This window comes from Myotis brandtii, unplaced genomic scaffold (assembly GCF_000412655.1).
Source record: "Myotis brandtii unplaced genomic scaffold, ASM41265v1 scaffold199, whole genome shotgun sequence".
In the NCBI taxonomy this organism is placed as follows: Eukaryota; Metazoa; Chordata; class Mammalia; order Chiroptera; family Vespertilionidae; genus Myotis; species Myotis brandtii.
Window position 1 is genome coordinate 3,056,951 of NW_005357414.1, and position 10,662 is coordinate 3,067,612.

General features: G+C 39.9%; 1 protein-coding gene across 2 annotated transcripts in view; it reads right to left on the minus strand.

The window, feature by feature from the left end:
* Positions 1-10,662, minus strand: part of COL4A5 (collagen, type IV, alpha 5) — a 329,573-nt gene that overhangs the window by 96,950 nt on the left and 221,961 nt on the right. For both annotated transcript variants that reach the window (XM_005865212.2, XM_005865213.2), the window contains exons 20-23: positions 5,706-5,879; positions 5,295-5,378; positions 2,462-2,554; positions 776-846 (exon numbers count right to left, since the gene is read on the minus strand). In XM_005865212.2, the coding sequence (XP_005865274.1) occupies positions 776-846; positions 2,462-2,554; positions 5,295-5,378; positions 5,706-5,879 (422 nt within the window). The remainder of the gene's footprint in view (positions 1-775; positions 847-2,461; positions 2,555-5,294; positions 5,379-5,705; positions 5,880-10,662) is intronic.

Consider the following 10,662-nt stretch of genomic DNA (forward strand, 5'->3'; position numbering starts at 1 on the left):
TGGGTTTCAGGCTTGATCCCCAGCGGGGGACGTGCAGGTGGCAGCCAATCAATGATTCTTTATCATCATTGATGTTTCTATCTCTCTCTCCCTCTCTCTTCTTCTCTGAAAAATCAATAAAAATATATTTTTAAAAAATCTCAATTTTCTAGCTAATGTAAAGAAGATAGGATTCCACTGAGTCTCCTATCTACCTACTCCAGGACTCTGTGAAGATCAAATAATATGCAGCACAGGAAAATGCTTCACAGACATTTGGTTAAAGTGTAAAATGTTTCCACCTGTCTAAAACAAGCCATGGTCCTGGTCTGAAGAAACTTCATGGAGGCTAGTCTCTAGGGAGAGGAAGCCAGGTGTTGCTGTGTGACATCATTACCCGGCACCCACAATGACCGTTTCTGGCCTGGGCTGGGCTGTGGGCCACATTTTGTGATTTGGTGGGCTGCTCCAGGGTGGTGGCAGCCCACTTGGGGGAAGCTGAGTGTTGCTTTGTGGGCGCCAGGTCCACAGTGCCGTTTCTCTGTAAATGGCCAGTGAATATTTACTCCTGCATTGAGCATATGCCCCCTGGTGGTCAGTTTATCCCATTAACCCACCCAGTAACATTTAGTGTACAAATCTATTAATTAAGAGAGTCCTGTGAGTCAGGGAGAATCAAATAAATCACAATTTAATAGAAAAAACTAAACTTCTTTAATATATATCCACAAGTGAAAATCAAAGTGTAAATGGATTTCTTTAACTTATTTTGTAGTATAATATACTAAAAACTTACTGTTAATCCTTTGGGACCGATTTCACCAGCATGTCCTTTTTCACCCTTGTGTCCAGGAAAACCAAGAGATCCTAACACACACACACACACACACACACACACACACACAATAATGCAATAATGTGAGCTTTAAAGTTGAACCACTGACAAAGCACATAAAAATCATTAAATCAGGAACTCAAGTTTTAAAACAAAAACCCCATTCAATCCCATTTAACAGGTCACAATTTTGTTTTCTGATTTTATGCTCTAAATATGAAGAAATCATCCTTCCTTTTAACTAAATCTAACATTTCATGTTACATGCAATATTGTGTTCTCAAGTACTTCCAACTCTAAATCCTCTCAAGAGTTCACAGCTAGCAAGTACTATGCACAGAGGCTCCTTTAACTATCCACACTGCCAAGGTGAGAAGGAGATAAAGGCAAAGTCTGCATATCTTTCTTTGTTCTGACTTAAACTATTTTCCTAGATCCTTTTCAGTTCTTTATTTGGTTTGCCACTCCTTAAAATTTGGTTTGTGAGAAATTGGTACTTAATAACTAGAGGAAATATTACTAATGTAGGCATTCCCTAAATGGGTCCCTGCATCAGTGGCATCAGCATCACCTGAGTACTGGTTAGAATTACTAATTATTGGACCTTCACTCCAGATCTACTGAATCAGAAAATTTGGGGGTGAGACCCAGCAATCTGGGTTTTAGCAAGCCCTCCAGGTAATTCTGATGCACTCTCAAGTTTGAGAACCATTATACTGAAGGCACAAGGCTAGATTATTAACTTCTAGTGGCAATTATAAGACTTTACAAGTGCCAAATGAATTGGTTTCCTTGGCAGATACACTAGACAGAAAGGTAAGAGATCTGGTGTCTAGTTTAAGACCTGACATAGACATAAAGTTTGATTTCAAGATAATATAATATTGAGATATCCCAAGAGGTAGTTGAATAAAAGACTTGTGGGTCAATGGATATTAAATATGGTTTTGATTAGAAACATGAAAGAAGAAATTACATATAAAAAGAGGAATATTGGCTATTGATTACCAAACTCCTGTAGAAGTCTTATTCCTTCATGACAACATGTGATACATCCCCAATGACTAAACTCTACCACTGGAAAATATACTCAAGGGCCAGGTATTCCCCCAATTTTCTGGAAGAAAGAAGTCTGATGCTGTATAAGTAATTTTTCTCACCATATAGAAAATAGGTGAGATATTTTTCCTGGGTTAATATTGTCAAAATGTTTTAATAAAAATTGCTGGTAGCTTCAGATATTAGAAACAAGAGCATGACTTATTTCATAGCAGATAGAGGCACTTCATATTTATGAACTATTCATGCACTGGGGTGAGGGGAGGGAGCCTTAGCGCTGCCACAGAGGCGGGAGAGGCTCCCGCCACCACCACTGCGCTCACCAGCCATGAGCGGCGCTCCCCCTGTGGGAGCTCACTGACCACCAGGGGGCAGCTCCTGCATTGAGCGTCTTCCCCCTGGTGGTCAGTGCGCATCATAGTGACCAGTCATTCCATTGTTTGGTCAATTTGCGTATTAGCCTTGTATTATATAGGATATGAGTGACTAGCGATAAAATGAAAAACTGGTATTATTCTAAAGCTACAAGCACACTAAAACCTAGCCAATAAATATTTTAAAATGATGCCCAGAGGCAGGATGTTTTACCTGGAGGACCTGGAAGACCTGGCAAACCAGGTTGACCTGGAGGCCCTGAAATACCAGTTCCAATACAGTTGAAGCAGGTGTCACCTTTGTCACCTAGAGAAAATGATCATAAAAAATATATTACTCATCTACCTTCTTTAGATAGGTTCTAAAGAAGTTAGCACTAAGGAAAAATATTGCTACCTAACAGTGTAGTTAGAAAAGCCTATATCTAGAATAGATTTATTTGATACATATTTACTGAGTGTCTACTGTGTGCTGAGCACTGTTGGTGTTTGTGATACATTGGTGAACAGATCAGAGAAAAATCCATGTCTCCATGCTGCTCACAATTTACTAATGGAAAGGGATAATAAATAATGGTGACAAATTATTAAATTATATATATTTTTTTATGTTTATAGAAAAATGTAGCTGGATAAATGGGATTGGACATCTAAGGATGGTTCACAGGATTCAATTTTACATAGGGCGGTCAGGATAGACCTTGGTGAGAAGATGATACATAATAAAAATTTAAAGGATGTGGTACATGCACAATAACTATAGAGTAGTCTAGGAAACATTAATGAGACCAGATTTCTGGAGTAGAGTGAGATAGGAGAACCGGGTCAGAAGGTTAGCAGTTTATAATGAGTAGCATATCATAAAACATCACACAAGCACCATAAATACTGTGGCTTTAACTATGAGTGAAATGAGAATCTAGTAGAAGAATTTAAACAGAAAAGCAGCATGATATACCTTAAGGTTTAAATGAAGGATTTTGGCCGGGGTAGAAACCAGGTAACCCTTTAAGTGGCTACTGCTGCAGTGATCTAGGAGAAATGGCAACTCATCCCAGAGTGACAGAAATGAAGATGATGAGAATTGGTTTGATTCTGAACAGATTTTACAGTAAAACCAATGCGATTTTATAATGTATCACATACAGATCCAAAAGGAGAGGGGAATCAAGGGTGATGTCAAGGTTTTTAGCCCAAGCTAGAGTGACCTGCTTTTAATAAGAAGGAAAATAGATTACTGGCAAAATTATGGGGAAGTGGTAGAGGTAAGACTTCAATTTAATCAGGATGTGAAATTTAAAATGTTAAGTAGACAGTTGGATATACTAATCTAGAGGAAAAGACTTGTATCTGGACAGAAAACATAAATGTAGAAGACATTGGCAAGTAGATAGTATATAAAATCTTGAGACTTAACCCTAAGCAGTTTGGCTCAGTGGATAGAGCATTGGCCTGCAGACTGAAGGGTCCCAGGTTTGATTCCGGTCGCAGGCACATCCCAGGTGGCGGGTGTGCAGGAGGCAGCTGATCGATGTTTCTAACTCTCTATCCCTCTCCCTTCCTCTCTGTAAAAAATCAATAAAATGTATTTTTAAAAACATCTTGAGACTTAATGAATAAGCTTAAAAGAGAAGAGGAACAGGGCTTGAAGTCTGGAGTATTCCAAAATTAAAAGTTGGGTAGATAATTCTAAAATGCATATGAAAATGCAAAGTAAGCCAAGATAAAGCTATAATAATTTAGTTTGGAATTGGTGTAAGGAGAAAAAGTAGAACAATGGTACAAAATAAAGAGGTCAGAAACAGACTCATACATAAATAGTCGTAAGATTTACAACAAAATTGCTAATGCAGGAAAATGATGCTATTTCGTACAATGGTATTGAATAAATTAAATATACATATGAGAAAAAATGAACTTTGATTCCTTGCTTCAAACTATACACAAAAATTTAATTTAAGACAGCCTTGGCTGGTGTGGCTCAGTTGGTTGAACATCATTCCAAGCGGCAACAGGTCACAGATTCCATTCCTGGTCTGGGCACCTGCCAGGGTTGTGGGCTCAAGCCCCAGTAGGGGGTGTAAAGAAGGCAGCTAATCAATGTTTCACTTTTATATCAACTTCTTTCTTTCTTTCTTTCTTTCTTTCTCTCTCTCTCTCTCTCTCTCTCTCTCTCTCTCTCTCTCTCTCCCCCTTTCTCCCTTCCCTCCCCCCAAAATAAATTGAAGATAGACCAAAGATCAAAACTAAAAACACAAAGGCAAGCTGGTAAGAATTCTAGGAAAAAATATAGAAAAGATTATCAGGTCCTTTGGGTTAAGAAATATTATAAACAGGACATAAACAGTACTAACAATGAAAAATGACATTAATAATAGGAATTCTTTTAATTAATAACTTCTGTTCAAGAAAAGATACAAGTAAAAAGCAAGGCACAGAATATAAGGAGAAGATAGTTGTGGCTTTGAATAAGAGTATTGACAATAATAGGCAGGAAGGCAGAATATATGGGCACAGATGCAAGTAGGTGGGTAAATGTCATAGCAATCTGAGCAAGTTCTATTGTTATTGCTTCAAATGGTCAGTGAAGGAGGGAGCAAAGTCAGAATCTTAAGATGAGAAGATGCAGACTTATAAGAGGTGGTAATTTGGACTCACCAGGGCTGTTTTTGTCCCAAGTACAATGAAGTGAGTGAAGGATAAAGGAGTCAAGGGTTTATATATGGAATTTATTACAATGAATTGATCATGGAATTTAAGGTAGGTTAAAAGGGAAGAAAAAACACCAAAAAGTTGAGTGATAGTCAAAGTTGGTCTCATTGAGGTTAAAGTAATGTTGAAGTCACTTTATTAGTTAGTAAGCTAAAAAGATAGAGACAGTGGTCAGAAAATGGAATTAATGAAATCAAGGTTATGGAAGTGTGTACTATTGGAAATAAAATGGTCTTAGGTATGTCCATGGGAGTGAATGGCTGAGGTAGGGTGGAGGATATAGGGGATTTTGCTGATGATTTGAAAGAATGGAGGAATAATTATGGGGATCAAACCTTTCACTCCTTGTTCTCCTTGGAGTCCTCTATCACCTGGAGATCCTGGGGGCCCTGGGGGGCCTGCTTCACACATCTCACCACCTGAGATAAAATAAAGGACGGCAAATTAATTGTTGTGAAATATCCAGAAGATTAAACAAAAAAGAAGCCTGACAGGCTAGAGAAAAAGACCTCTTTTTAGTTACTCTCTGCAGTAATACCACTACCTGTAAGCAAAGGGAAGATATTATATTGGTGAGAATTTGAAGAGCAAATTTAAACATCAAAGAATCACTAAAAATCAAAAGTAGTTGATGTAGAATCACATAGATAACAGAAACATAAAGAATGATGCCGAATTTCAGCCAGATTTATTTATAAATGAAAACAAAATACAACAATAGAGCTTAGGAGAAAAGAATAGCTTACTAGGAGGGATGTGAGGACCTGGAGGGCCAGGAGGCCCTGGAAGGCCAGGAGCCCCAGGCTGTCCATCAAGTCCAGGGGGTCCGGGAATGGAAATTCCAGGGGGACCTTCATCACCTTTCTGTCCCCTTTCTCCAGGAAAACCAGGGAGACCAGGAGGACCCATAACTGCAGTCCCTAAGATTAAAAAAATAAAAAATTAGAGTTGCAGGAGAAGAAACAATTCACAGAGTTAGCATTATTTTGCCTCCTGTCTTCAGAGGTATAGTCTGCTGTTTTGTGAGACATTATGGGGGGAGGGGGATAAAAAAACATTTAAATGATCAAAATTATCTTATTTTAGGGATATTACTTTAGTTCTCAATGAGACATTAAATAATAATAAGATATCCTTTAATGTGTAATGCCTGTTATGTTCTTACTATTTTCTATGAGAATATCTGGAGAAAGGATGAAAAGTTTCAAATACCATAAGTACTATTTTGTGTGTAAGAAAGAATAATTTAAAGTAGCTTTATTACATTTGGAAATGTACTAATAACTTTCTAACCACTCTTCTTTGATACTGTGATCGTTTAATTCAGAAATACTAGAAAGCCTTTAGCAAGAGAAAAATAGGCATCTCAAAGTTTCCATATGTCTGTTTCTGGATATTCTTCTGTTCTACTACCTATTCCTACACCACTGACACACTTTTTCATTAGTACAGCTTTACAATGATTTCAGAACTGGTAAGGAAGATATACCCATTTTTGTTCTTTTTAAAAACATTCTTCATTACACTTACAAATTTACTCTTCTAAATAAATTTTACAATCAGCTTGTTAGTTTCATTGTAAAAAAGCATCGGGATTTTGAATTAGATTAATTTGAATTTAAATATTAAATTTTGGTAGAATCGCCTGTTTATAATATAGAGTTCTCACATTAAATAATAATAAAGTATATCTCTCCATTCATTTATTAATTTTATATTATTTAATAATATTTTACAAAATTCTGCAGAGATCCCTAGCCTGTTTGACTCAGTGGATAGCGCTTAGGGCTATAGACTGAAGGGTCCCAGTTTCAATTCTGGTCAAGGGCACATGCCCGGGTTGCAGCCTTGATCCCCAGTAGGGGGAGTGCAGGAGGCAGCCAATCAATGATTCTCTCATCATTGATGTTTCTATCTCTCCCTCCCTCTCTGACATCAATAAAAATATACTTTTAAAAAAGTCTGGCCCTAACCGGTTTGGCTCAGTGGATAGAGCGTCGGCCTGCGGACTCAAGGGTCCCAGGTTTGATTCTGGTCAAGGGCATGTACCTTGGTTGCGGGCACATACCCAGTAGGGGGTGTGCAGGAGGCAGCTGATCAATGTCTCTCTCTCTCTCTCCCATTGATGTTTCCAACTCTCTATTCCTCTCCCTTCCTCTCTGTAAAAAAATCAATAAAATATAAAAAAAAATTCTGCAGAGTTATTACATATCTTTTGTTGGGTTTATTCATGAGTTAATTACTATTGTGAATTTTACTGCTATTACTATTAACTAGAATTTTTCTGTTATATGTTTAACTAGAGGCCCGTTGCAGGAAGATTCCTGCAAGAATAGGGCTTCCTGAGACCGAAGCGAAGCCGGTGGGCTTCGCTCCCTTCTCTGCTGCCTCCCTCCCTTCTCCGCTTTCGCCCTCGGCTTCCCCCTGTCTCCACTGCCTCGGCTCCCTCCCTTCTCCAGTGCCTCGGATCCCTTCCTTCTCTGCCGCCTTGCTTCCTCCCTTCTCCGCTGCCTCACTCCCTTCCTTTTCCACTGCCTTGCTACCTCTGGTATCCACTGCTTCGCTCCCTCCCTTCTCCAGTGCCTCGGCTCCCTCCCTTCCCGGCCGCATAGGCTCCCTTCCTCCCCCGCTGCCTCAGCTCCCTCCCTCCACCGCCACCTCGGCTCCCTCCCGTGTCCTCTGCTTTGCCTCTCCCATCTTCACCACCTCGCTCCCTCCCTTCTCCGCCACTTCGCTCCCTCCCATGTCCGCTGCCTCATTCCACTTTGATCTCTGCTACCTCCGATCCGTTCCCTTCTCTGCCAATGGCTCCCTTCTGCACTGCTTGGCTTCTTTCTACACTGTCTTCAGTCCTCGCTGGGCGCCTGTGTATGCAAATTAACCGCCATCTTTGTTGGGTTAATTTTCATACTCTTCTGATTGGCTGGTGGGCGTAGCGAAGGTAGGGGCAATTAGCATCATTGTCTTTTATTAGTATAGATTTTTTATTGCTGGTATAGAAAAGGCAAATTATTTAAGTATGCAACTCACTTCTGGCCACCTTGCAAACATTCTAAGTCCTGGTAATTTGTCATTTGATTATTTCAGACTTTCTGGGTTTGTGGATAACCAACATTTGGTGTGTTTTTCCTGTTCTATCCTTATACCTTTTTTTCTTCCAGACTTAGTGCATTGGCTATGATCACCAGTATAAGAACAAACAGTATTAGTGGCTATGAGTATTTTTATCTTATTTTTTTTTTGCTTGATGAGGATGTTCCTGATGTTTCACCACAAAGTATGACATGTCATAAAGAGTCCTGTACTTCCTGTATGAAGTACATAGTTTCATCAAGTTAAAGTAGCTACCTTTTAAGACTTTTTTTTCCTTTTAACAATCAATGGATATTAAATTTTATTGAATGATTTCTCTGGATCTATTGGCCTATTTTCTTTTAATCTGTCAGTGTAGTCAACTACAGCAATGTTGAACCATCCTTGCAATCTTAGGTTGGATTAATTTGATAATATTTTATTTAGGATTATTTTTTCTGTGTTCGTTAATGACTTATAGTTATTTCTAGTGTCATCTCCTTGGTTCTTTGGTATCAATGCTATTCACTTGAGTTTTCTTTATTTAAAAATGTTCTGAAATAGTTTTTAAAATACGAGAATTATATGCTCAACAGCTTGGTAGAATTCATTGAAAAGAAATCTATAAAACCAATACTTTTCAATAAAGATCTTTAACACTTCAAAATCTTCTATGATAATTTATCTGTACTTAGATTTAGAAATATACTTTCTCAGGACAATTTTGCTAATTTTTGTTTTCTACTTGTTAAGGAATGTATATTTCATCTAGAATTTCAAATAAATTGATATAGCTTTATATTTATCTTGTAATAAAAATTTAATTATATTTATGGCAATAATCATTTTTCTTTACTGATTTTATTTGTGCCTCCTCTTGCCTTTATATTGTTCATTTTATTTTTACCTTTATCAAATTTTTCCTTTTATTTTGTTTGTCCTTGCATTCCTTTTTATTTTTCAACTTAGTTCATTTATTTTTAGTATCCCTAATTTTGTGATAAATTAAGAGTATCACCATGTCTATTTTAATGAGTTTTGATTGATGTAATTTAGCATTCAATAGTTTATCATTTTCATTTCTTTTCCTTTTTACTTCTAGAATTATTTACAAATGTGTATTTGTAAATATAATGACATTTGATGCTTTCTGTTGTTCATTTATAAATTTATTTGGTCACAGAATGTGGCTTGCATAAAATTTTAAGGTTTTTTTTTACTTGTCTAATAGAGTCAATTTCTATAAATGCTTCATGTGTGTTTGAAAAGAATGTACACTCTCTGTTTCATACAGTTTTTCTTCCTCCCTAATATGCACAGCTTGATTGTGTTGCTCAAATAATTTTTTATAGCAAAGGTGGAGATTTATTGAAGAACAAGTACAGATTCCCATATGGGGAGAGGAAAAGAGTCCCACAGAATGGTCTCCCACTTGGCAAGGGGGAAAGGGTCACATTGACTTCCTGTTTCCATGGTTCATAAAGGCTGCAGTTCTTGTGTCCTGATATCCCTTCTGATTGGTCAATATTCCCTTTCAAATTGCTTACTACAGTGACTCCTGAGACCCTCCTCCCTCATTGTCCTCCTATTCCTTCTGGGCTTTCTTTCTTCTTCTTTATTTTGTAAATATAGACTTTTTTGGCTACTTCCAGTTCCCTTGTCTTATGAAAATACTAGAGGCCTGGTGTACGAAATTCGTGCACGGGGTGGGGGATCCCCTCAGTCCAGCCTGCACCCTCTCCAATCCGGGACAGCTCGGGGGATGTCTGGAACTGCTGGCTCCTAAATGCTCATCTGCCTGCCTGCCTGATCGCCCGTAACTGGGCCCCCTGCCAGCCTGATCACCCCTAACCACCTTTGTCTGCTGACCGGATTGCCCCTAACTGAACCCCCTGCTGGCCTGGTCGCTCCCAACTGCCCCCGAGCCTGGTCGCCCCTAACTGCCCCCCCACCAGCATAATTGCCCCCAACTGCCCCCACTGCTGGCTCATAACTGCTCACCTGCTTGCCTACCTGCCTGATCGCCCCTAACTGCCCCTCTGCCAGCCTGATCACCCTTAACTGCCTCTGCCTGCTGGCCTGGTCTCCTCCAACTGCCCCCCCCTGCCAGCCTAGTCGCCCCTCCCTGCCCCCCCCGCCAGCCTGGTTACCCCCAACTGCACCCCTGCTGGCCTGGTTGCCCCACACAGCCTGCTTTTCAGTCGTTTGGTCGCCCCTCACTGCACCCTGCTGGCCTGGTTGCCCCATGCAGCCTGATGCTCAGTTGTTTGGTCGTCCCTCACTAACCCCCCTGCTGCTCTGGTCACCCCATGCAGCCTGGTGTTCAGTCATTTGGTCATCCCTCACTAACCCCCATGCCAGCCTGGTGGCCCCATACAGCCTGCTGCTCAGTTGTTTGTCCCTCACTAACCCCCCTGACAGCCTTGTCACCCCACTCAGCCTGTTTGGTGGTCTGTTCAGTTGTTTTGAATGTGACAGCCCCTAGCTCTTTATATATATACTAGGGGCCCGGTGCACAAAAATTTGTGCACTCAGAGGGGAACGGGGGTCCCTCAGCCCGGCCTGTGCCCTCTCACAGTCTGGGACCCCTCGGGAGATAACGCCCTGCTGGCTTAGGCCTGCTCCCGGGTG